Source organism: Ochotona princeps, chromosome 2 (genome assembly GCF_030435755.1).
Source record: "Ochotona princeps isolate mOchPri1 chromosome 2, mOchPri1.hap1, whole genome shotgun sequence".
Classification (NCBI taxonomy): Eukaryota; Metazoa; Chordata; class Mammalia; order Lagomorpha; family Ochotonidae; genus Ochotona; species Ochotona princeps.
Window position 1 is genome coordinate 111596096 of NC_080833.1, and position 27528 is coordinate 111623623.

A 27528-nucleotide genomic window follows, 5' to 3' on the forward strand; every position below is an offset into this window, starting at 1 on the left:
ACAATGTCATTGTTGGGTGGGAAGACTTCCTTCCTCTTTCGTAGTCTGTATAAGTTCGTGCTCACTTTGCAATAAATGGACATGCTCCATTAGACTGTCCCCGCTGGTTCTTGTGCCAGAGGAACACCGTCACCTCACCCCCTTAGTGGTCTTGGGACCTGCCAGCAGGAAATCCCCACAAGATGGCACATATAAGGCAAGAAGTTTAGCCACTAGGCTACTGCACTGAGCCTGGCAATTTTCTTTTTTAAAAGATTTATTTTGAATGCAGTTAGAGCCTATGTAATGGTTCAGTGGCTAAAATCCTTACCTTGCACACCCTGGGATCCCATATTGGCAATTGGTTTGTGTCCCAGCTGCCCCAATTCCCATCTAGCTCCCTGCTGTGGTCTGGGAAAGCAGTAGAGAATGGCTTAGGACATGCAGGCTCTAGGACCTTAGGACCCTACACCCACATGGGAGACCCAGAAGATGCTCCTAACTCCTGGCTTCAGATAAGCTCAACTCCAGCCATTGAAGCCACTTGGGGAGTGAACCAGCAGACAGAAGATCTTTCTCGCTATATCTCTTTCTCTCCCTAAACCTGATCTGCCTTTCCAATATAAATAAATAATTATTGTTTTAAAAAGTAAAAAGAAATTCAGAGTTAATACAGACAGGAAGGGAGAAAGAGATCTTCCATCTGCTGGTTCACTCCACAAATAACCTCAGCAGTCAGCTCTGGGCCAGGCAGAAGTCAAGAGCAAGGAGCATCATCTGGGCCTCCCACAAGAGAGGCAGGGCCCAAACACTTGGGCCTTCCTCTGCTGCTTTTCCCAGGCCATTAACAGGGAGCTGGATCAGAGGTGGTGCAGCCAGGACTCAAACTGACAGCCATATGGAATACCAGCATCATAGATTGCAGCTTTACCATAACACTGGCCCTTTAATGACATTTTTTTGAAGATATATTTCTTTTTATTGGATAGTCAGATATACAGAGACGGGGAGAGACAGAGAGGAAGATCTTCCATCTGATGATTCACTTCCCTAGTCAGCACAATGGCTGGAACTGAGCCAATCCAAAGCCAGGAGCTTCTTCAGGTCTCCCACGCGGGTGCAGGGGCCCCAGGCTTTGAGGTGTCTTCGACTGCTTTTCCAAGCCACAGGCAGGGAGCTGGATGGGAAGTAGAGCTGCTGGGATTAGAACCAGTGACCATATGAGATCCCAGCAAGTTCAAGGCAAGGACTTTAGCCGCTAGGCCACCGCACTGGGCCCTAACGACAATTTTCCAAAAAATCATTTTGCTTGGTAAACATTCTGGATTTCATGCAAATGACTTAGTTCAGAATGAATTGGAAAGACCTGTCAGTTTTCCATTTCCTTTGGCTTGCTTCTCTACCACCACCTCTCCTCACTTCCCCACCTCAGGTTGCAGGAGGCCCTGACACAGGTGCCAGGCTCTCTGAATAAGCACCCCTCTCCCACCCTCCCTAGCTAACTTTTGGTCCACCTGTTCTTCGATGATGATGATGATGATATATGTGTGAGAGAGAGAGGATCTGGGCTCGCTCTGGCTTCTCTCTTCATTTAGACTAGAGTCAAGGTGGTGGTAAAATCACTCAGGAAACTTGGAGAGCAAGGCGAGGAGAGGAGTCAGTTTCGGCAGCAGTGGGGAACTAGCAGCTGACTGTTTATCTCAGTCTCTAGAGCTGATTCCAAGCTTTTCCTTCCCATGGAAATGACGCAGAGGAGGACAGGTCCCCCTGGCAGGGCTGGGGGATTCCCTGATAGCCGCGTCCTTAGCAGCTGCCTCCACTTTGATAATCCCATTGCTGGAGCTGCCTCAGCAAACCATGGTGGAGCCCGTGGCAAAAGGAGGGCTCCCAGCAGGCTGTGCACAGTGTCATGGAGAAGAGGAGGCAAACCTTGGAGTTCAGGGTCTGCCAGAATTGCAGGAATAGAGGACGCCTGGCAGAGATCGACATACTGCATGAGGACACTATGGTCTTGTTCATTCACAGTGTGCCTTTGTGCGCCTTAATCTTTGTGCGCCTCAGTTCCCCTACACAGAAGTAAGCCTGGTGACACCTCTCTTATCATTTTTAGGATTGAAAATAACACCTGTACAGTGCCATAGGACCAAGGGAGACTGGGTTCATTCAAAGGATTATTTTTTCCCAAAAATTTCTTTTTCAAAAGATTTATTTAGTGTTATTTTAAAGAGTTACAGAGTGCTAAGGAGAGAAGGAGAGATCTTTCAACCAGTGGTTCACTTCCCAGATGGCTGCAATGGGTAGTGCACAGCTGATCTGAAGCTGGGAGCCAGAATTTCTTCCAGGTCTTCCACATAGGTCCAGAGGCCCAAGCACTTGAGCCAACCTCTGCTGCTTTCCCAGGCCATCAGCAGGGGACTGGATCAGAAGTAGAGCAGCTGGGCCTGGCACAGTAGCCTAGTGGCTAAAGTCCTCGCCGGGATCCCATATGGGTGCCAGTTCTAATCCCAGCAGCCTGATATCCCATCCATCTCTCTGCTTGTGGCCTGGGAAAGCAGTCGAGGACGGCCCCAAGTCTTGGTAACCTGCACCCATGTGGGAGACCCGGAAGAAGCTTCTGGCTCCTGACTCCTGGCTTCAGATCAACTCAGCTCCCTGTTGCGGTCACTTGGGGAATGAATCATCAGATGGAAGATCTTCCTCTGTGTTTCTCCTTTCTGTTTATCTGACTTTCCAATAAAAATAACTAAATCTTAAAAAAAAATAGAGCAGTCAGGACTTGAGCAGGTGCCTGTATGGGATGCTGGCACTGCAGGCAGAATACCACAATGCTGGTATGAATATTTGGTTGAAAAAATTCTGAGCTTCTTTCACTTGGAAGATCCTGAAAGACCCTGAAGGGGATGACTCTCCAAATTTGATGATGGAAAATGTGCACACATAATTATCATAATAGGTGGCCTCTCTGTTAGCATGAGATTTGAGGATACAGGTGGAACTGACCCAGACATCTGCATCCATTGGTGCACTGTGGGCAAGCGAGTGCCAGGATGGGTCTCGGCTTACTTCGCTATGTGAAGGGCAGCAGGAGCAATGTTTCGGTGCATGTCTAGAGACTTGAAACCTACCCCTACCCTAGGTTTCAGCATAAGTTTTGAGACCCTTCTCCTATCTCAATGGCACCTTGAAACCCCTGTGGACCCATACAGTTGGCAAGAAGCCCCAAGGCTGTCTGGGTATTTCCTTCCCCCTCAACCTCTTCTGGTGATTTGGGTACTTTCCAATGATTTGGTTGCCTCTTCCACCTGCCTGCCCCGGCCCACACCCATCTTGTGGTAGACTTATGCTAGTCTTGTAATAAACAATTCCAAGATGCAAGCAGGTTATATAAGTTGTGGTGGGCTACACAGTGCCACCTGGTAAAGTACTTGATGGTTGTACTGATTGGCTAGGCTTATAACATGTGATATGCTTATATCCAATAGAAATACTCTTGCTACCCTGAGACTTATTTCCCTGGGCCTGGATCCTCCCTATATAAGTTTGTGCTTGGGCCAGGCATGGTGGCCTAGTGGCTAAAGTCCTCACCTTGAATGCACTGGGATCCCATATGGCGCCGGCTCTGATCTTGGCCGCTCCACTTCCCATCCAGCTCCCTGCTTGTGGCCTGGAAAAGCAGTAGAGGACGGCCCAAAGCCTTGGGACCCTGCACCCACATGGGAGACCTTGAGGCAGTTCCTGGCTCCTGGCTTCTGGCTTCGGATTGGCTCAGCACCGGCCATTGCAGTTACTTGAGGAGTGAATCATTGGACGGAAAATCTTTCTCCCTGTCTTTCCTCCTCACTGTATATCTGACTTTGTAATACAAAATAAATAAATCTTTAAAAAAATATATGTCTGCGCTTGTTTGCTAATACATGGACAAGTTTGCCATAGTTGTCTCTGGTACTTCTTTATTGAGAATGCCTTCTCCGTACCACGTTACCTGGGTAGGTGGTCTATGGCCAAGACCCGCTGCAGTACATGCTTTGGCTGGTGCAGGGGGCAGACCAAATCCAACCCTGCACCAGCTGGCACACCTAAGAGCAAGGAATGAGAACCTCTCACTTGGGGCTTCTTGGGGGCTTCAACCATGCTCTTCTTGGAGACTTTCAACCTCAGGGAAAATCACACAGACACATGGCCCAACATGTTACAGGTCTGGGCCACCTCAGTTGCTGACCCTCGTGCAAGAATGGAGAGCATACCCAGATGAACACAAAAAACAAGCAAGCCAGTTCATCTTAGCTTATCAAAAAATGCAAAGAAGGACACGCTGAGCAGTACTCTTGGCCAGACTCTATAACAAGCACTGGGATCTGTGAGCACATTGAGGTAGACAAGGACGGCCACAAGACTTTAGAAAAAATTTTGTAGCTCTGATGTAGCAAAGCCAACCTCTCAGAACAATCAAGACCACTCAAGTAACACCCTTGGAACATTCTTCCCCACAATAGGGCTTCAGTGGATGGTGGTCTCAGTCCCCAGGCTCTGATATAGTGTGACAGCAAGGAGTGGCTCCCTTCTCTCCTCCCCAACCATGCAGGAGAGAAAGCAGAAGTATCTATCCCACCCACACGCCCCTCAACCCTCCCATGCCAATCAGGATTGGAGGCCCACATGGGTTTGTAACACCCTCACCTTTGTAATAAATATTAAAATAATAATAATAAAGAGGAGAACCAATGGTATTGCAAAGACAGAACAAAGGGCACATCATCTCATCTGGCAGCTCAGAGCATAAAAAAGAAATTTAAAGATTTACTTGTTTGAAATGCAGAGAGAGAGAGAATCTCCCATTGCTGGTTCATTCCTTAAATCACTACAGTAACTTAGTAGGGCCAGGCTGAAGCTAGGAGCCAGAACTACCTGGGTCTTTCACATGAGTAGCTGGGGTCCAAGTACTTGGATCATCCTCCACTGCTTTCCCAGGCACATTAGCAGTTTGACCGGAAGTGGAGCAGTCTGTACTCAAACATGTGTTCACATGGGATATGGCATTGTAAGCAGCAATTAGTCGGCTGTGTTTACAACACTGGCCCAGAGAAAATGTTGTATCTGAGTTGAGCCTTGAAAGGGGAGTTTGGAGGCCCAACACGATGACTCAGTGGCTAAATCCTCATCTCCTATGTGCCAGGATCTTATATAGGTGCCAGTTTGTGTCCCAGCTGTTCCACTTTCCATTCAGCTCTCTACTTGTGGTCTGGGAAAACAGTCAAGGATGGCCCAAAGCCTTGGGACCCTGCATGGGAGACCCAGAAGAAGCTCCTGGCTTCAGATTGGCTCAGATCTGGCAACTGTGGACATTTGGGGAAAGAAACAGCAGACAGAAGATCATTCTGTCTCTCTTTCTGCCTATAAATTCTGCCTTTCTAATAAAAATAAATAAACCTTTAAAAAAAAGGAGGGGGGGAGTTTAGGTAGAAAAATCCACCATGTAGGGGTTTAGTAGGAACCAAGCCGATAAGCAACTGGAGACATTTGGGGGAACATTAACGGGCTAAGGATTAGAGTATGTATGTGAACAAAACTGGAAGGCCACAAAGCTGCCACTGAAGCTAGGAGGTAAGTTAAGGTCAGAGGATTTCAGGCCTGGAATACCTGGCTTATGTATTCAGAATTCAATGGGAAACAAGGAAACCTGGCAGGTTTTTGAATGCCCAGTTTTGGAGCTACTGCTCCCCTCTGTCACAGCATCCAGATCCCCCAGAGCAGGGGCCTGGCCCAGCAACCTGCTTCATCAGAGAGCAGGCAGACGAGCGAGGGCAGGCAGGCAGGGAGAAGTACTAGTGAGTTACACCGTTATAAATACACTTTAGGACCGTGTGACTCGGCCATAAATCGCCGCACTGTGCTCAGGTGATGTCACCCGACGCTCGATTGTATTTATAGCTTTGTTCACCACTCCATGGGATTTTTTTTTTTTCACATTCAAGGTAGTCTCTCTCTCTCTCTCTCTCTCTCTCTCTCTCTCTCTCTCTCTCTCACACACACACACACACACACACTGCACAACAGAAGATAAACTTTTATTGCATTTCTGTGCATCTCCCAGCTCCTGGGAAGGGTGATTTGCTGGAGCTTATCAAATGCCAACTTAGTGGGGAAGTCCTTGCTGCAGCCTGTGAAATGGAGCCCAGTCCCGCGTCCACACCAGGAAATCCTCTGAAGAACCCCAAATGTGGGCCACCTCCCTCTTTTATTTTTTTCTAGATTCTAAAAGCCTACTGTGTCAGGGGTTCTGAGGACAGCAGTAACCAACAATGGCACAAGCCACCCCTCTGAAGTGCTTGGGACCCAGCAGGGGAAGCAGACACTGAATACCTAATGACAAATGTGATTAATGTGACAGGTGGAAAGAGGGTGCTGGGGGACAGTGACAAGGTGAGCTCAGAAGATTGGGAAATGAAGAGAGGTTTCTGTGGAGAAGTGATGTGGAGTGTGGGGTCTGAGAGATGATGAGGAAGACCTAGTTAATACAGGGAGAAGGGTCCGGCGGTGTGGTCTAGTGGCTAAAGTCCTCGCCCTGAACGCTCCGGGATTCCATATGGGCGCCAGTTCTAATCCCGACAGCTCCACTTCTTGTGGCCTGGGACAGCAGTCGAGGACGACCCAAAGCCTTGGAACCCTGTACCTGTGTGGGAGACCTGGAGAAGGTTCCTGGCTCCTGGCTTCGGATCGGCGCAGCACCGGCCGTTGCAGTCACTTGGGGAGTGAATCATTGGACAGAAGATCTTCCTCTCTGTCTCTTCTCCTCTCTGTGTATCTGACTTTGTAATAAAAATAAGTAAATCTTTAAAAAAAAAAATCCAGGAAGAAGAGGGAAAATGAGGGCCCCAGTGGGAAAGAGCACCGCAGGCAATGGAGCAGCATGCATGGAGGCTCCAATAAGGAGAGAAACAGGGGCAGACTCAGGGACTTAGGAGACTGTTAAAGCTGGGATACAAAGAAGAAAAAGGAGACTGGGGCACTCAGAGTCTGAGAAGTAAGGCAGAGCCATCCAGCACCCAGCAGAGATGCCCTGCCTGACCCCGAGTGGATCAGTCACCAGAAGCTGAGTGATGTGGTCAAGTTTGAACTTGGAGATGAGCTTTGGCCAATGGGACTGATGAGGAAGGGGCATGACCAGAGCAGGAGATAGCACAATATGTACCAGCTAGCAACAGTGCAGACAGGAAGAAGTGGACTTCTACCCTAGCCAAAGCCATCAGCGGGCTTTGGAGACTGGGTGTGAAAGAGGAGGAAATTAGGGCCCGGCGGCGTAGCCTAGCGGCTAAAGTCCTTGCCTTGAATGCCCCGGGATCCCATATGGGCGCCGGTTCTAATCCCGGCAGCTCCACTTCCCATCCAGCTCCCTGCTTGTGGCCTGGGAAAGCAGTTGAGGACGGCCCAATGCATTGGGACACTGCACCCGCGTGGGAGACCCGGAAGAGGTTCCAGGTTCCCGGCTTCGGATCGGCGCGTACCGGCCCGTTGCGGCTCACTTGGGGAGTGAAACATCGGACGGAAGATCTTCCTCTCTGTCTCTCCTCTGTGTATATCTGGCTGTAATAAAATGAATAAATCTTTAAAAAAAAAAAAAAAAGAAAGAGGAGGAATATATAACCAAGGACACACGCACAGTTATCTGGTTTGAAAACAGGAGAGGTGTCCTTTTTTCCAGATAAGCTTGGAAATTTTTTTGTTGTTGTTTTACAATTTATTTATTTGAAAGGTAGGAGAGGGGGAGAGAGAATATCTTTAACTACTGGTTAACTCCCCAAAAGACCATAACAGTTGACTGGATCTGGCCAGTAGCCCAGAGCTTCATCCACATCTCCCATGTCGGTGTCATGGGTCCAAGCACTTGGACTTGGTTGATCAGAGAAATGCTGCTTCACCAGTTCAATAGCAGGGAGTTGCATCAGCAGTGGAGCAGCTGGGACTCAACCCTGCTATCTGATATAAGATACGGGTCTTCTGAGCAGTGGGTTAATCCACTACACCATAATGCTCCCATCTGAAGAAAATTTTTTTTGTTTGAAATACCTTTGGAAATTGTCGGTTTTGAGACATCTTTGGAGAAAAAAAATTTTTTGGAGTATTATTTTAGAGAAAGGACTTCTGAAATTCACCAGGGTCTGCTGTTACTGGTTTGTTTTCCTTTTGTTATTCATTTGTATTGGAATGACATATTTACAGAGCAAAGGAGACACCGAGAGAAAAAGCATCCATCTGCTGGTTCACTCCCCAGATGGCCACAACAACCAGAGCTGAGCTGATCCAGGGCGAGGAGCTAGGAGCTTCTTCTGGGTCACCCAGGCGTGTACAGAGTCCCAAAGCTTTGGACCATCTTCTACTGCATTCCCAGGCCACAAGCAGGGAACTAGAAGGGAAGTGGAGCAGCGAGACATGAATTGGCACCCGTATGGGATTCTAGCACTTGGAGGTGGAGGATTAGCTAGTGAAGCCATCACGCGGGACCTAACTGCTTATTTTTGAATGACGGGGGTGGGCAAAGTTTCCTCTCCATGTTTACTCTCTCTGGATCCATTTCCAAATCCTAAAGGAGAATAAGATTCTGCATGGGGGAGGACTAGGGATAGGGCTGAGGCTGGAGACAGATTTGATGGTCATAGCTAAAGCCTGGTGGAAGAGGGGCCGCCACTGCCCACAAGCAGGGCACTTGGTGCCAGGACAATGCTGCTGGCTGGGCTAGCAGCACTGGAGGGACATTAAACCAACATTCTCCATCTGTCCATTTAGGAAATGCTATCCGAGCCAGCAGCCAGACCCTGCCTGGCAGGCACTGCTAGGCCTGTTCCCTGGCACAGAAGCAGGGCAGTCAGTGGAAGCAGGGAGGAGGGCCACTGGCCTGAAGCATGGCTCTCGTGTAGAGGAAGGCCCACCAAGTCACTTGCAGGAAGCGGGCTTCTGACCCTGGGCCTTGGGAGGAAGCTGGGCTCTGATTTCTCTTGAAGGAAAGAGCCCCAAGAATTTCAAGAAGCATTGGAGCATTGATTGAGCACCACCAATAAATGCTGATGGAACCCCTCCAATGGGACTCTACAGGAATAGCATGGATCCCTTATTAGAGGCAAAGAGTACCACAGCACTAGAGGGGTCACAGGGCTAGCAGGTGGCTGAGGCCCAGAGAGGGGGTCATCTTATCTAAAGCCACCTTTTGGAATTTGCCTGCCGATCCCACATCTCCATACTCAACTCTGGGAATCTTTTCTCACTGTTTCCAACCTGTGTTCAGTAACCCATGTTTCTGCACTCGTAACACACAGGGGCATGTTCTTCCCAACTCTGGTGTAATTATCTATCCATCTTTTCCACGAGATGGTGAAGTTCTGGAGACCCAGTATGTGTGTGTCATTTTACTTCATAATCCCAAATGCTTAGCCTAATGCTTGACATACAGCAAGTGCTGTATGCATGTTTGGAAGGGGAGGGATGAATGTGTGGATGAATGCATTAATGACACATTCATTCATTAAACACCTTTAGAAAACTGCCACCAGTGCTGGGGGAGCTTAAGGTTCAGACAGACATCGTTGTGCTTTAGGTTAATAGTCCTCCTTATAATCAGGGTTATTTAAGCTAAACCTTTCTATTTACAATCACATGACTCTCATTTTTACTTCAACCTACCAGGATGTTCAGTGTCCTCAGTGCAACATCAGGTCACAATCCCAGCTGTCAATTTAATCTTGTTTGCAACATGGATGTAAACATAACCACGGTTTGTAACCCACTCCTGACACTGAATGGACTTAATGCTGGATGTTGTAGGCTTCCAGAGAAGCCCTGGGGAATGCTCACGATAAAGAACCTTTAATTTCCAAAGAAACTTAAACCAAAGGCTGAAGGAAGAAGGGACTTTTCCCTTTTTAGCATCCCCACTTCCTGTCCACCCAATTCCCTGATTTTCAGATGCTTGCAGATCAACATTACAAAACAGTCGGGGCTGTTTGGGTATACGAAGTGCTTTTGCCAATGAAAGTTGTAGGAATGCATCTGGGGCAATAATATGGGAAAACTGAAATGAGTAAGCTAGATGTGCAATTCCTGGCCTGAGAGGCAAGAGGCCGTGAACTTGGTCCCAGTCTTACTGTGATTTACCTTGTGATCTGTAGCAGATCGCTTCACCCTCTCGAAGGGGAGTGGATTTCCAAGCTATGTAAGGCCTGACCCACTTCTGAAACTATTTGGCATCTGAGTCATTAGTTCATATTATGTTCTAATTAAGCCTGTTCCCCTCTCTTCCCTTCCCTCCCACACACTGACTCTCCACCTTAGTGCCTCCACTCAGGGTCTCTGAACCCTAATCCTCTTCTCTCTACCTCTGAGCAGGTCTCTTCAATTGGAATGCTCATTGGAGCAGGCATCTTCCAATCCCTGTGAGCTCAGACAATGAAATCCTCATTAAACCTAATGAGAGATAACTGGTCCATTTAGCACAAATTGTCTCCCCATATTGGAGCTGGAATATGGAGCACTGCAAAGGAAAAGCCTGAAAGTGGGCAGCTGTCAATTGCAGTTCTTCACAGGCAACAATGGTACCTGGTTGGTACACACTGAGAGCTTATCTTTGCCAAGGCCAGTCTTTTAAACACCTGTCTCTAAGCTGCTTCAGTTCATCTGAACCAGCTCTTGCCAAACATTCTGTACTTGCTCCTTGAGGGGTTTAATCTTTCGTCCTCTACTTCAATATCAGCATTTGCTTCCTCCCATATCCTCTGACACCCAAACCCCATCCACAGAACCTGACCTTGGTCCACCATGTCCTTCTGCAGGAAGCAGAGGATGGCCACTTAATGCCCCCACTGGTCCTCATTATGCCCTGTGGTGCATACCCTTATGTGCTCATGTACCAGGGCCCTGGGCCTCCTTAGAGCATCTTCTTTGCTCTGTACAGAGGTGAAAAAGGCCCTGTGGGATTTTAGCTCCCAAGACCACTGGTCCTTGGCAAAACTTTACAGACAGTTGGATGAGATGAGATGATAAACAGCAGTCTCCAGTCCTAGGATTTCTTCTTTTCTCTTTACTGAGAGGTCAGTTCTAGCTCAACCAGCCTCAGGGACCCCTGGCCACAGTGGAGTGCCCTGGGATGCTTCAGTTGACACTGTTTTTCCTCCCACCCCTGATTTTCCTCTTGAGGTACAGATTTGGGGGTCTCTTCCCCATTACCTCTGTCCTCACTTTTGTACATCTCAAAAGCTGGCATCGTAAGGAAAAGGAGAGCAAGGGAGAAGGGACTAGAGTGGTAACAGGAAGTTCAGGGTCTAAAATCCAGATGGACTTGGGCATCCACCTGGGCTGCAAGACACGAAAGTGAAGCGACCAAGAGCTGCCTTTGCTGGGAGGCTCTCTGGAGAAGGGCTCTGTACCTCACTGCTCTGGGCTACAGCAGCATCTGTAACAGGGGCAGAGACAAGGCTGATTTCAATGCCGCCCTCACTCTTAGGGACTCAATGTTTCCTTCAGAGTCAGGATTATTTTCCAGGCTGAAAATCAGCATCTTGGCCTTTCTGTCCTCCATGTCTGGTTGGCAGCAGACATCCTATACCCCCTCTAGGACAATCCTCTACCCCCTCTAGGGAGAAAGAGGACAATTTATAGAATCGCTCTGCTGCTCTTGGCCCTTGTCGAGACACAGAATTTGTTTCTGTCTTTCAAGGTGGTTTTTCCTGCTGGTGGTCATAAATTGCCTTCCTGCTTATTCCCTGACCTCTTGATCTCTTTGCTTTTGTGCTCTGAAAATTATTAATATTTCTCTTAACTCCCTATGTAACCTTTGGCTCCACCTCTCTTTTTTTCTAGGTAAAGTAGCATCCGCAGGGATGAGTGCCTCTGCCTGCATGCCCGCTTGCTGCTGTTTGGTCAAGGCTCTCTGCCACTCTGCCAGTCCATTTTCTCCAGCTCTGCTTCTCCCCAAGACAGATTCACAGCAGGAAGATTCCAAAGGTCCCTGCTTTGGGGGACCCCCAAACAGAACATGATCACAGGTGGTATTTACTATTTGCTGTGTGTCTAGCACTGTTCTAATAGTAGGATAGATACAGGCTCATTCCATGCTCGCAATGACCCCATAAAGTGAGTGCTATTGTTATCCAAGCTTGGAAACAAAGAAATCAGGAGTCAGAGAGGTCGAGGCCATGAACCATCTGAGGTCACACAGAAAGCAAAGGGGTGAACTTGGACTTGAGCCCTTTGGTCTTGTTCCAGGACCTATTTGCCTTACTCTTCAACCACTCCGCCATCTTTCCAACATACAGGAGTTTGCACGGCTGCTTCTCTGTCCTCAGGTAACTCCAGGCCTGTGCCCCCAAGTTGGACAAATGAGGCAGATCGCTGTCCCCATTTGAGCAGTTATGGCATTGTTCTCCAGGAGGCTCAGTCAACCCAATGCGATACAACTGTGAGCCCTGGAGAGATAAGGGAGAAGCGTTGGAAAGCTTCACTGGGATTTCCCCCAGGGGGAGAGGGTGACACAGGATGGGCAGAAAGAAGAAGAAATACTTCAGGAGAGCAGAGGTCAGGGCACCCCCTGGGTGTGCAGGCCCATGGAGAGCAGTGCACGGACTGTGCGGCTCTGCCATTAGAACTGACTGGAGGCATGTTTAAAAACATTGGCGCTTGGGTTCCTCTCCAGAACAGTTCATCTCTGGAGGTGAGCCCATAGCCCCCGTGCCAGCAGATCCTGTTGCATAGCTGGTGTTGAAGACTCCAGGTGGAGGCTGGCTGGGGTCTGGCACGCTGAGGAACTGGGTGGAGGGCATTAGGGAGCAGTGAGTTTGCCATAGACTGAGCCTGTGAGGTTGTGGAATTAGAGAGTGGGGCGGAAGCAAGTTAAGGGACCAGGGGAGAGAGATGGCTGCGTGGGCTGCCAGGGAGCTGCAGCACTTCAGTTTGTCTGTTGCTAGGGTATGGAGGTGAAATAGGAGGCCCCAGGGAAGGCAAGAGCTTTGATAACCCAGTTCTTCCTCACTTGGAGAGTAGTTATGAAGTCTGAATAACAGGATCTGAAAGGCAGGCAAGAAGCAGCACTAAGCCAAGAATATTCTTATGTAAGAATAAGGTAAAGCATATTTCCTTTCCTCGCCGAGGGACTTCCCTTCCTAATATTTTCCATCCCCCTTCCTCTTCCCATGCACATACTCACAGGAAGAAACGGACCGCGGCCATCGCACAGGTGCCTGCAGACAGATCTCCCCTGCCACAGCATCCTCGCCTTCGCTGTTTGCAGGGAGCTGCCTGAGTGAATCCCTCACTCCCTTCAGGCCCTTGGTTCTTTCAGAGACTCAATACTCCTTCCCTTCCACTCTTTCTTATTTGTATCTAGTAGCATTTAACACATCTGGTTATTTTCTGTTCTTTTTCAACAAATTACATTTGTCAGAGATGGGTGTTGTGGCCCAGTGGATTAGCATGCTGCCTGTGGTGCCTGAATTCCAGATCAGAGTGCCAGTTCCAGTCCCAGATACTGTGTTACTGGTCCAGCTTCTTGTTAATGTTCATGGGAAAGCAGCAGACGATGGCCTAAGCACTCAGGCCCCTGGGAAATCCAGACGAACTTCCTGGCTCCGGGCTTTAACCCAGACCAGCTCTGGCTGGTGTGGCCATTTTGAAACAGCCAAATGAAGATTCTTGCTCTCTCTCCCTCTCTCGAGTTCCATAAATCTGCTTTTCAAATAAGTAAATCTTTAAAAGTTCATCTTTTTAAAATTTGACTGGCAACGAAGCATAAACAGAGAAAGAGACAAAAAAAAGACGTGATATCCATTGGCTCACTTCCCAAATGGCCACAAAAGGGAGAAAGGATAAACAGAACTCACTCTACAAATCTTTCACTTGAGAAACAGAGACCCAAGCACTTGAGCCCTTAGATGTCTCCTCCCAGGGCAGGAAATTGGATCTGAAGTAGGGGTGGGACTCGAACCCAGGCACTCTGACATGGGATATGGGTTAAAAATTTTTCTAGTACCTTTCCTTCCCCCTCCAGAATGGAACACTGAAAAAGAGGGGATTGTTGGCGCCCATTGTTGCAGCTCCAAAGCTTAGAATTGAGACCAGAACACAGAAGACACTGAAGAAATATCTGTGGCATGCATGATTAATGAATGAAGAGCTCTTCTGTGTGTGTGTGTGTGTGTGCGCGCTACATCCCTGCGCACATGTGTCTCTGAACATATTTAAGCTTCTCTAGGGCTCTGAATACGAGCCTGCGTGTCTTTTCCTGCCCGCGTTTCTGTGTCCTAGGTTCGTGTGTGGATCTGTCAGGCCAGTAGCGGCTGCCAGACATCAGCAGAGGGCACCAGAGAGCCATGTGCTTTTAGGTCAGGGGCTGTGATGGGGAAGAAATCTTTGTAGCTGTGTCAAGGACCCAGGAGATCCAGAGTCTGGGAGGAAAGAGGTGGTGACTTCTCTACACCAGTGGACGTTGCTGCAAAGTTGTGCAATTTCGGTGACTCTTCTGTTGTTTTCCCTCAGTTCACCCCTTAGGGCCCAGCCCTCCAAGCACTGCCAGCAAACCTAGCAGCACCAGCTTCTGCTGAGGGGTTGGGAAGGGGAGATGGCTCCTAACCTGCACCCTTAACAAGGAGACCCCTCCTGCAAGCCCTCATCCCTTCCACCAGAAATCAGTTCGCACGCGGCTCCAGCATCCCTCCCCGCCATCCCCTTCCCGGTCCCCCCCAAGGTATCACCAACTTCTGCTCCAAGCTCTTCTCTGGGAGCCAGCCCTGCCCTCTTCTGGCTTGGTGGGCAGTCCAGGCCAGTCCTTGGCCTTCCAAGCTGAGCTTCTCCTGCACGGGTAGGGGTCCAAGACGAACAAAGGAAGGAGTCAATTGTGCCTCTTCCCGGATGCCAAGGACTCCATGAGCATGGCCTCAGAGTAACTGGAAGAAGCCCCTGGCATGGTTTGGGGGTGTGTGTGGGGAGGTCCAAGGGAATTCTTCAATTCCGGGGTTAAAAGAATGCACTCCCCTCCCCCCTCCTACATCCGTTAGTTAAGAATTCTTCATTTTGGAAATCCAGGAATTAAGCTTCTGGTTGTGGCATATTTTTTAAAAAGGAGATCTTTATGCTATTTAACTTCCTGGCAGCGGACCCTCCCTCCCCCCAACACCACACACTCTTCCTCATCACAGTCATCCTCTGGGTACGAGGTTCGTCCTAGGACCGTGTCCCCTCTCCCCTACCCTCTCCCCCACGCCTCAAACCCACTGCTTAGTTCCACAGCCTGGGACCGAGCCTTGCGGGGAGCGCGGGCGGGTAGGGGTTCCAGCCCGCGCTCCAGCCCGCGGAGTCACGTCTCTTCTCCCGGTTGCCTTGCCCTCAATTCCTTTCTCTCGGCCGCCCTTCCAGCTCGGTGCCAGCGAGGGGTGTTGAGTGTGCGCGCGCGTTGGGGGGCAGGGGAGGTGGTGGAGGGAGGCGCCGTCGGGGAGGGAGAGTAGACGTCAGGAGGAGGAGGGCGGGAGGCGAGGGGAGGGAAGGGGAGGGCCGGGCCAGCTCCGGAGCGCGGCGCCCAGACCGAAAGAGAGCGGGAGAGACAGGGAAAGAAGCGGAGGGGCTGTGGGGGGAAGAGTGCAAGGGGGCGGCCGAGGGAGGGGAAGTGAGTTTGTGCGCGCGGCGCGCGTGCAGGGGCGGGCGGCGGGGGGCGGGCTCGCGCGCTCCCCTCCTCCCCAGCCCGCTCCTCTCCCGGCTCGCCAACTCCGGGCCCCAGCGGCGGGCGGGCGCACGGCGGGCGGACAGCATGCTGAGCCTCCTCGTCTGGATCCTCACTCTCTCCGACACTTTCTCTCAAGGTAAGGACCCCCTCCCCGCGCCCCGGACACCCCTGCACACCCCCTACCACCTCGGGACGCACGGTTCGACCCGGGGGTCGGCCCGCGCCAACAGCCGCCCGGCTCCAGACGCCACGAGGCGGGGGGTTCGGGTCGGGCGCCGAGTCGCCGGGGCTGGCGAGAGGAGTTTTCCGTTGATTCACCCAAGTTGTTTCTTCTGGCGGAGCGCGAGCACAGAGAATCGGGGCGCTGGTGGGGTCGCAGTGAAAACGGGACCGTAAAGTCTTCGCTGGAGCCTCCCACCCCACCTCTCCGCCGGCAGCCCTACTCACCCTCAGCTCTTGTGGCCGAGGTCCGGACACCTCTGGGTCTTGCCTTGCCCGGAAGGCTGGGAAGAGGGTGGGCTTTCACATGTGGGGGTGGGGTGCGCGCGGAAAGCTGCTTAGGGGATGGAGTCTCCGGGTCCCGGTTAACGCTTTTGGGGTGCCTGCGTCCGATCCTCCGCCTCAGACTGCCTGGAGCTGCCCGCCTCCAGAAGCGAGCGAGCCGGGGTGGGGTGAGCTCCGAGCCTCGGGGCAGGGAGGGGACCATTGGAGCCCTGGGCCGCGCAAGCCGTGGGCGGGGAGTGGAGTTCCAAATACAGCTGCGGGCCAGGTCGGTGTGTTAGGAGACACTTAACTGGGGGTGACACCCCACTTGGGGTCTGGGAAGTGCTGATGTCTGGGGCTGATTTGAAACTGTCAGGGTCGGGGGTAGGCTGGGAGGATGTGGGGCTCCGTGGTGGGGAGGGAAGAGGGTGAGGGAACCGAGCCTCCCGCCAGGAATGGGGTTGGTCTGTGGCTGTTGAGTTCTTACCTTCCCGGCTAGGCTCACTCTACCTCCCCCTCCCCCCGAAAGGACTTGACACTGAGAAATTGACACAGAAACACCGTAAAGCAGCCGCAGACACGGAGGCCGAGTGCTCACCTCCGGAGACGTCCCCCACTTGGACACAAATATGCTGACATCTCAGGCACATGAATTCCAACCCCAAATGGGTACACACATTCCTACACCAGAGCGCCCAAACTCACACAGTGTATGTGTGCGGGCAGCGTCTGCAAGGACACCACACACACACACACACACACACACACACACGTGCCCTTCTACAGACAGCAGCCCTGGAGCAAACAAAGAAACTTGAACAGATATTCACACAGCCAGACACCTACAGAGATAGGCAGACTACAAAATGGAGGAGGTGGTCTCTTTTCTGGGGTTGGGAGATCAGTCATCTATTGAGGAAAGGCTCAGGCATTGCTCTGTTCCCACTGGCTGTCCGGGGTTGGTGGGTGTGTGTTTGGGGGTGGGCCCATATTCAGGATCCCCTTGTCCCAGCCAGACCCTAGCCAGGACTGGGTTGGTGCGGGGGACCCGTCTACAGTCATCATTCCCCACAGGACACCCTGCTCCCACACCATCTGAAGATGAGGGAAGGATGTGGGATGGTGTGCTGGGGGGAAAAGGGGCCTGGCCATGAGGTTGGCAGGCCAGGCTGGCTGGGCACTTGGCAGAAAGTTAGGAAGATGACTTAAGTTTTGACTTTGTTCAGCCAGGCTGGGGCGGGGGGGGGGGGGGTGGAGCTGTGTTGGGGGAAGGGCACTAGGTCAGTGTTGGTATGTAGTGGGGGCAGGCCCGCCGCTGCCCCTTCCCTGAGCCCTCACATTGCAGCAGCATGGATACCAATGAGCCTTGAGGAACAAAAGCTGCAGTTAGCAACGTGTGGATTGAATGGGGGGGGCAGGAATGGTCCCAATGAAATGTGGCTTGTGTGCCTTTCCCCCCAGTGAAGAGGGTAGGGGCTGGGGAAACCTGCGCCTCCACCAGCCTGTGTGCAAGCTGGTGAAGGCAGGACTTGGTGAGAGTGCCCAAGTGTCTGTGGTGCGCGATGATAGGAGACCCAAGACAGAAACGGAGGGAACCCTCAGCAGGGAAAGGAAATTGCTACTGAGTGCTCAAGGGGAAGTGCTACCAGGGGCTGGGGAGGCACCAGGAGGAACGGGGGTCGCGGTGGGAGCTGGGCATGTAGGGGGGAGGGAGGAAGGGGGACGGGCCTGGGGATACACCTTCTCCTCAGCCTCCATCCTCAGAAAGGAGTTGCAGGCCTGGGACTAGGGCAGGGAGCAAAGAAACGGAGGAGGGAGAGTGTTGCCGGGGGTGAGGGCTGGTAGGGGGAAAAGGGGGAGGGGGACAGAGGCTGCAGTACGGAGTGGAGCAGAGAGGAGATGGGAGGCTCAGCCCAGGCCGAGAAATAAAAATCACGTTTTCAAGAATTTCAATGGGCTTCATCAATCTTCATTTTTCACTAAATAATTTTCTGTATCTTATCTAAATGAAAACCATTATCCTTCCCCCCATTTCCATCATGCGCTGGCTCCTCAGACTGATTGCGCCGAAAATTGAAATATTTATTCATTTTCTGGGAGATTTTCTCTCTCCCTAGTCTCAGGGAGGAGAAATTGAAAAAGAAAGATTATAGCTAATCAGAGCAATGTGGAATGACAGGCCAGGCGGCTGGGGCGGGAGCTGCCCTCAGAGGGGGTGGCTCTGGGGGGCAGGGGACAGATCTGTCCCTTTAGCCCCCAGCACACACCCTGCCGTTCCAGCCACCACTCTTGAGGGGTGTGAGAGGTGAAGGAGAGGGGCCAGAGGCCTCCTGCAGTCTCAGTTTTAATTCTCTGTGTACCGCTAGATCTTGGTAGAGTACACGGAGCCCTGGGGGAATGGATGGGAATGGTGCTCTCCTGTTGGCTGTGGGTGACGTGCTCCTGCGTGCACACACACACAATCACACTCACCCATACTCCAGGTCCCACTTCTGCCCAGAGCAGGGTAGGCAGGGCAGAAACCAACATCCTGGGTCTTGCCTTGATCTTGATTGGACTCTACCTTCCAAAGGGAGGCATCACCCAAGTACTCAGACTCCACAGATGCCACAACCTCACACCCCGCCCCCCCGCCCGTCGGGAGGAGGCGTGTCGGCCTGCCTGTGCAGCTGCTCCGGCCATAGCTGGGTGTTGGTTGTTCCAGCCCTGCCTGTGGTTCTGCAGTGGGTTAGGGGTGAGGAAGGCCTGCCTCTGGTCTCTCCCTTCCCCTTCACCCCATTGGCTTGAGAACCGCTTCTGATGGAAACTCCTCCAGGACCTCTTTATATCCTTGGCAGCCACATGTTAATTTCTTTGAAGCGCAATGCTGTGCATATGCTAGGTGCCCCTTAAATTGCTGATCAATTGATTGATTTGATGAAGGTGCCGCACGGCTGGCTGGAAGGAGGCAGTGTTAGGCTGAGGCTCCTTCACAGCCTACCTCTGCCCCTTGGTAGTTGTACAAACTTGAACGAGTGCCCTCTCTGTTCTTCTAGTTTTCTCATGTGTGAGGACAAGATAGTAACCCCATAGGTGTTTTTGATAGCCATAAAGAGCCATGTACAATGTGTGGGGCAGTGTCTGGTGCGAATGGATGCCTGTTGTTAGGACTCAGGGGAGGACACCAGTGGGCAGCAGCTGAGTGGTCCGCCTTTCCCTTCTCCTCTTTGTGATCCTCTGGTGTTTTCAGGCCCCAGGTGCGTTAGAGGAGGCCTCTTTGTATTCCTTAGGGAGAGATGGTGTGTTGTGGCAGGCTCCCAGGGGAAACTCCATCCTACCTCCCCCCAGACCCCTCCCACTGGTTGGAGTCCCCAGGCACGGTCTGAAGAAAGGACTGAAGAAGGTGGAGCTGAAGAGGCTGGCAGGACTCTGTGTGAAATGAGGAGGGACACTAGCCCTGAGGTGGCAGCATTTCAGAGTTTGGAAATGGCATGGCTCATTTACTGAGGCCTTATGCTAACTGCTTTATATGCAATAGCTAATTTAATCTATGCAACAGCCCCCTGGGATCATCTCTATCATTTTCCCCATTCCATGGATGAAAAAGTGAGGTTTCCACTTATGACTTGTCTTGTTGATTGTGGGTGGGTACTGGCTGCTCCCAAAGCCTTCCCCTTTCTCCATTGCCAGAGAACCCACCTGCCAGCGGAGCCTGGTGCTGAGTTCACCTGTGATGTGTTCTGGTTTGTAGCCAAATGCGAGCTAGCAGCAAAAGGCTAAAGTCATTCCCTTTTTTAAAGCAGGGCTTGATGCTGAGATACCCTCTTCCGCTGTTGGGTGCAGAGTCATTTTTCTTTAATGACACGACAGTGTTAGTGGATGACATTTTTTAAGGGCCTTTACTTGGCCAATAAAAAGGTTTGCAAACTGTATTTGTGACATTAGATACAGCCTTATTGGTCTGTGGACTACAAATTGGAGAACTGCACCCCCGTACTGTGCAACGCTGGCTCCGGGGGAGACGCAGAGTTGTACAGAGGCAAGGAGTGAGGGGCTGGCTGGAGACTGAGGGGAAAAACTCAAGTCTGGCTCTCTCAGGTCAGCCCTGACTGCCTGGGCCCTGACTGCCTATGAGGCTGGGGTCTCTGATGGCTTGTTGGGAGCCTAGACCTCAGCTCTCTCTCTGAGCTTGTGCCCTGGGGTCTTGGCTGGCTTAAGATGGTAAAAAGTAATACTAGGAGGTCACCTCCAAACCCTAGCATCAAAATGGCCATGTATCCATTTCATCCTCTCTGCTTTTCTTCAAGTTAATGGTACTGTCAATTTGGTAGAAAAGCAGAGTTTAAGTAACTTGCTGCAGGCAAGTTGTAGCCCAGGTTCAAGCCCCTTTGCACCTGCCAGCACCTCTCGCCTCCCTTAGGAGACAGCTGGGGACAGATTGGAGGGAAGCCCAGGGCCTTCTCCCCTGGTGACTTGCTTGGTCATCTTCCCCACATGTCCGCCCAGGAATGTCAAGGCCACATCCGTCTCCTTGCCTTGCTGTGATGAACATCTAGTTGTGAAACAATACTTGGGTGTTAGGATACATACTTGGATCCACAGGTCCAGGAACTGGAAATTTTGCCCAAGTCAGAAGAAGCAAGAGGTCTGTAAAACCTCAGACCCTTTCTTCTACTAAGTATGGCTGCTCTTTCACAGGGGACGATCTCAGCTGATAGATGAGATCTCCTGCCGTGCCGGCAGGAGAATTAATACTTCCCCATTGGACACAGGAGGAAACAGACTTGGAGACACTGAGCATCTTGCTAAGGGGTGGAAGCTGGGCTGGAGGGAGGGGATGGGGGCAGTTTCCTTTATGTGCCCAGGTTCTGAGAACTGTCTCCAACCGAGAGTAGGAAAATCCATGAGTCCACAGATGAGGAAGCTAAAGCCATACTCCTTCCCGACTGTCTTGTTTCTTCCAACGATCTCTGGGCCTGTTTATTTGGCAATCTCCTGGAGGCGGCTTTGTCCTGAAAGAGGCTGGGATCGTGTGGGAATGGACAGCCACAGAGGAGGAGCAGGCTGCCATGCCATTGATCCTAAATTCGTAATGAAGACATGGAGAGGTGGTCCCAGCAGAGAAAGATGAGTCATCAGTCTGTCCCAGAGTGAGGGAGAAGGTCATTGGCCTTGGAGAAGGCCTCCTTTGCATTTTGCATCTATTAATGACTAATTTAATACCAGTACATAACTTGTCAAAGATAGGTTCCCCATTTCACAAATGCACAATCAGGGACACAGAGAAGTTGAACAGATTGCTGAGAGGATACAGTTGGTAAGTGAGTGATGGAGGACTATACCCCAAGTGGGGAAGACAGGCGGGCGAGGGGAGCAGGGATAATTCCCAGCAGGACGCTGCCAGAGCCACCACATCTGCCCCTTCCAGGTTGGGTACAGTCCCACTGTGTGCGTGTTCTTGTCTTCACACATACACTTGGACGTACACAGCCATTCCTCACCCCGTGCATATCAGGGCAGCTGTCTCTGCCTTGACCTCAGTCCTTCCATTCCCCGGGGAATCGATGTGACCAAGGTAGGGGTTCTCTGGAGCATTCTCCTCAATCTTTGCAAGCACTGGTTCTTGCTGCACCTTCCACACTCAGCATCCTCTCTGATAGACACACACTGCAAGGTTCTCACCCCCAGATCCTCAGGGGGTGACTCTAGCTCCTCCATGACCTGCTCTCTCAGCTTTTAGGCTTCCCATTGCAGATAACTCAAAAAATGCAAACCCTGTTGATGGAATTCTTGGAGTACCCAGTACACAGCCTTTACTGATTTCCAAGCACCACTGAAGATCACATTTTTCATTTTCTTTCTTTTTTTCTTTCTTTCTTTCTTTCTTTCTTTCTTTCTTTCTTTCTTTCTCTCTCTCTCTCTCTCTCTCTCTCTCTCTCTCTCTCTCTCTCTCTCTCAAGATTTATTACAAAGGCAGAGTTACACAGACACACACATGCAGAGAGAGAGAGATATATATTTCACCACTGGCTCTGTTCCCAAATGGCTACAATGGGGTTGAGCCAGGCTGAGGTTGAGCTAGGAGCTTCTTCTAGGTTTCCTGTGTGGATGCAGGATCCCAAACACTTGGACCATCCTCCATTGCTTACCAACGTGCAGTAACAGGAATCTGGATTAGAAGTGGAGCAGCCAGGACTGGGATTCAGGCATTGTACATTTTCTTTGTCCTGGTCTTTGTTCCCCCAGCAGCCTTCTGCAGGGAGGGAGCTCCCAGTATCCCTTCACGCATGTTTAATTTGTTTAGCAACTTGTGAACCTCTGTGGTCTCCAGGCATTGCGATGTCATCCCTCTTGGCTCTCCTTGAGCCATTGAACAAAATTGGGGTTATTTGGAAGTAGGTGGACCTTGCAGCCAGCTGACTGCCACAGGATGGAGGGTCTTAAACCTAGGGGAAATCTCTTGAACACTTTCTAGCAAATTATATTTGTTTCCCTAGGAAATAAAGCTGCTGCTTTACTCCCTTTGGAGTCTGGTTCTGGGATGGTGATGTGCAGATGTCCCAGCAGGCTGTGGGGCCTGGCTTTGGATTCAGGGAAGAGACCATAGAAAGCTGAGTCTTAAAAGTGGGCTCAGTGCCTGGCAGGACCACCCTATGGCGCTGTCCTACCTTAGGCTAGGTTAAGAGCCACAGTCTTCTTTGGGACTGAGCCATTTGCTTTTCCTGTCTGCCTCGTTTATTTTGCTTCTGAGGCAACGTGAGAGTGTCACTCAAAGCTGGAAGATTGTGGGAGGAGTAGGGACTACATTCCTTCATTCAGCGGTGATGTTTTGTGTGCCCTTAAGGAGCTCCTTTGTGGTTTAGATGCAAATTATTTAACCTTGATAGGCCTCACAATCCCCTCTTCCACAAAATGAATAGAACTAATACCTATTTTTTTAAGTGAGTAAGCATGCATCACTCTATACAAAACATTCTGCTGGGAAATCTGTGTAATAAAGGATGTGACAACATGTGGTTCCTCCTCCTCCTCCAGAAAGCTAAGATTCCTGCTGTTGGAGAGTAGGGATCCTTGGTGCCACCTTGGCAGTGCGTTGGAGGGTTCAGGAGAGGGGTGATGGCTAAGGGCTAAAGTGGCCAGGAAAAGCTCTGTGGAGGAAGTGGTTTAGGGATAGACAAAATGTGGCAGGAAGATGGAGAGCATTCCCAAGCTTCCCAACTTGGGCAGGCCTGCTGGGACTGAAGATCTGCATTAGGGAGAAAGAGAGGAGGTGATGAAAGTGGTAGTCTGGGACCAGACCTGTGTGTGCCTGAAGGTCAGGCCAGAGGCTGCCCGTGTGAACTGGGGAGCCAGGCACAGAGAGGAGGCGTGTGCTCTTAAAAATCCCTCTTGGCTGGAGCAGCTGTAAACATTTGCAAACTCTTCATTAGGGGAAAAAAAAAAAAGAAGGAGAAGAAAAGAAAGAAACCAAGAGTCCAGGTTTGGCCAGGAAGGAGTGAGCCTTAAATATCAGATCCACTTTGGGAAGTCTCAGATCTGTACCCAAAGTCAAGGAGACTAGGGAATGATGAGGACATCTTTTTCTCTGAAAATCCTTGCCTAGCTGGAGGATGCCTGCTGGTAGAATTCACTAGAGGTGAGGAAGAGGCACGCCCTCAGGCCCCATGTCCAGGCCTCACTGCCTTGTCCAGGCCTCACTGCCTTGTCCCGTCTAAACTTGGGCTCAGCAAGAACGGGGGCGGAGGAGGGGAACATCTGGCTCCCTTAGAGGACCAGGGCACGCTTAGTTCCTTCAGGATCAATCGTGGTTGGCTTCCCCCACTCAGTGGCTTAGCCATGTGTGCATTTAGTAGCTGAGTCTGGATATTCTTAGATCTTTGCAAGGCAGTGAGCTCTGGATTTTCAGATGGAAGCCTTTGTAGAGGGTCCCACGGGCAGGCAGGGCGGGGCAACGGCAGAGGGTGGGGTGGTAGTAGGGGTGTGTGTGTGTGTGTGTGTGTGTGTGTGAGGTTGAGAGCTCCACATTCCGCAAACAAGCAGGGTTCCTGTTTTGTTTTTATTTTATGGGCCTGGGGATAAAAAGTTAAGTGCGAATTCAGCCCTGTCCTTGAGGTGTTCTCCGTCTGGTGTGGAAGATGGCTGTGTAAACACATATTGACGATCCCTATAGGGTGAAGGTTGTAAGAGAGGTATGTGAAAAATGCTGAAGTCTGACCCTCCTGGAGGGGAGGGGAGGAGGTGGGGGAGGCGGTGGGAGTGGGGAGGGGACCTCCACAGATGTGAGGCTCTGGCTGCTGCTGCCTCTGGAATGCGGCGCCGTTTGAGATACCCAGGCTCTGGACAATCCCTGATTGTACCCCCTGCTCCGGATGGAAGGAGCCAGCCGTACTCCCTCCCCGGGCTTATGATTTCCAGGAACAAAGGCAGTTTATGTAAAGTGCACTTTCCCTCAGTCCCGCATCTCTTGTACCCCACTCTCCCACAGCAGAGCTGATTTTTAAATTAACTTTATCCTCATAATCAGCTTAGCAGAGGGCTTTATATAAAAAAAATCATTATTATATTTTTTTCCCGAAGTCTCCCAGGAACGGCCCCGGGACCCCATTACCCAGCATTGTCAAGGCATGAGGTGTGTTTAACGGCTCCTTCCCATTCGATTCGCTTAACTGGGAGGTTATTAAAAGGCAAGGAGCAGAGAGGGGCCAGAGGGGACGAGAGAGCGAGAGAGCGAGCAGGGGAGCCAGGAGAGACTGCGTGTTCAAAGGAGCAGAAGCTCGGGGCTAGGTCAGCTTGCTGGGGGGAGGTCTTTGGGACCAGTTGGAGTTTTCTTGATTCCAGAATCTTCCAGAGGACTCCTGGGATGGTGTGTGTGTGTGTGTGTGTATTTTATTTTAATGTGTATATTTATGTATTTGAAACACAGAGTGACAGAGGCAGAGATTTTATTCCGGGGGTTCACACTCCAAATGCCAGCAGCAACCAGGACTGAACCAGGCCAAACCCCAGAGCCAGCAGCTCCATTCTGTGGGTGGCAAGGGCCTAAGCACTAGAACTACCATCATCAACTGTCTCCTGGAACGCATGAGCAGGAAGCTGGATCATAAGCAGTGCAGTTGGGACCTCGCTATGAGCTTCGGGCATAGCAAGCAGTGGCTTCACCCACTCCTCCGCAGTGCCCACCTTAACTCCCTAGTTTAATTGCAGACACTGAGCCACTGACTTACTGCTCTATGTCTCAGCCTCTATCTCCTCCCCTCTCCCTGGAAATCTACCAGCCTGATGTCACTGGGAGCTGGTGGGGTGGGGGCGGTAGGAGTACCCAGAGGCTGGAAGGGGCTACCCAAGAGGCTGCATGCTCCCCCCTCAATGTGTGCGCGTGTGCACGCACACACACACACACACACACACATTGGGGTTGGCTGTGTTACCAGTACTGTTAACCTCCAGGTCTACTACTTTGTGGGTGATGCTAGATCGTAGGCTGACACGCTAATAAGCACCCAGCCCACATCTGGGAAGTCTCCCCTTCACCAACCAGCGGGTAATGTGAAAATACAAACTCATTTCCATGTTAGTTTGTGCCAAATATAATTAGAAAGAAAAATCTGACTTTGCAAAAAAAAAAAAAATCCTAATGCCTTGCAAAGCCAAGTTGAAATGACTTCCGGATTATCTGCACCACTGCTGCTTTCCATCTATGCAGAAAATTGAGAGGGGGTGGGGGGCTGTGAGGCCTCCATTCAAGGGCTTTAGTCTGTGTGCATTGCTTTTCAATATCCTACCAAGGTCATGTCAAAGAGGGGCTTCTTTCGATGCAGCCTGTCCTGGAACTGGATAAGCTCAAGTCGGCCCTGTGGCTTCCTCATTGGGGAACCCTGGGCGAGAACCGGTCCTTTTCTCAAAGGGACTGCTGCCTGTGGAGTTGTGACCAAGTCTCTCTCATTTGGAGCCCCAGTTTTCTCATCTATGAAAGGCAGATGATTATACCTACCTCCTAAGCTGGTGGGGTTTGGATGAAAGAAACTATATTAAGGAACAGTATCTGGAACACAATAGGTACTCAATAAATCATTGTTATTGTTAATATTGCGCAGTGCTTGCATTTACACTTTGCAGTCAAAGGCAGATCTGATGAAGCCGGATGACAGGGTGGGAGATGAGCTGACTGACAGGCCACAGACAGATCTTTCTCTGTTCAGGGTGGAAGGAGGCGGACAGCGATGTGGGGAATCCATAGATTCTGTTCTGTGGAGTTCCATGCAGGTGGAGCTTTGGGGAGGCAGCACAATACAATGGAATGCATCCTGGTTTAAAATTAGGTTTGTGTCCTGGATCTGAAGATAAAGTGACCTTTTTTTTTTTTTTTAATTAATTTTTTGAATTGATCTTTTACCCTTTGTGAGCCTCCGTCTCCTTCAAGTGGAGTGGTAGCACTCACTTATCTCTCAGGACACCGCACTTTGTGCCTGGCTGTTATTTTAACTCCTGCCTCTGCCACCAAAGCAGCCAAGGGGGCTTGTTAAAATCCAGATTCTAGTTGGGAACATCTGCGGTCAGCCTGTCCTGGGACCGTTCTTTGAGGTGCTGTCAGAGGACGCTCACTTTGTCTCCAGGGAAAGTCGATCTTTAATGTTCTAATCGGAATCCAGACAGAATAGAATTCACTTAACTGAATTCGCTTTTCAGCCAGGTTAGTTGTGTAACAGAGCCCTGCTGCATCATTGATTCTGGAGCATTGATATGGTTTTCGTAGGGAAGCATGCTATGGGGTCAGAGGGAGCACAGATTGCCAGTGGGCCTGTCCCCAGCCCCAAGGCTGACCTGTCCAGCCTCTCCCTGCCACCTCACAAGTTCCCTGCCACCTCACGCTCTACCTGCCAAGGCTTCACTTACACTGCCAGCTGCAGAGTTGAGAAGTAACACCACTGGTATGGTGCCTGAGTCAATCATCTCCACTCAAGTTCTTAGCAAAAAATGTCACCGTAATCCATCTCTCAATGGGAGATTCAGGCAACGACATTGTGATGAAGCTTCTAGCTGGGATCTTGACCCTCTTCGATTCAATTTGAAAATTGGGTTATGAGCAAATTGTGATTTGGGAAGGTCTTAATGGGGGGGCATTATTTGGGGGGGGACCTCTGGGGGCAGGTCAGCTTTCTGCACTCATTCACGTATGCCTCTAATAACTGTTCAGCTAGCACGGTGAGGCAACCCACTCTCCCTCCCTCCTCCATCTGTGCGAAGAGCTGCAGGCTGTGGAGGAGGCTCAGCAGGCCAGAGAAGAGAGACCTCTGCCTTCAGGCTGTCCCGGTCTGGGGAGGGCAGGCCTGGTCCACCAGAGCTAGTAGGGATTCCCATGAGGTCTCCTTCCTCCCCAGGTCTCTCTCCAAGAC

At 50.9% G+C, this 27528-nt stretch overlaps 1 protein-coding gene across 2 annotated transcripts in view; it reads left to right on the top strand.

Annotated features, from left to right (window-relative positions):
* Positions 1 to 15592: 15592 nt before the first annotated feature.
* Positions 15593 to 27528, top strand: part of KIRREL1 (kirre like nephrin family adhesion molecule 1) — a 95516-nt gene continuing 83580 nt past the window's right edge. For both annotated transcript variants that reach the window (XM_058660481.1, XM_004589051.3), the window contains exon 1: positions 15593 to 15809. In XM_058660481.1, coding sequence (XP_058516464.1) covers positions 15758 to 15809 — 52 coding nt within the window. In that variant the 5' untranslated portion in view covers positions 15593 to 15757. The remainder of the gene's footprint in view (positions 15810 to 27528) is intronic.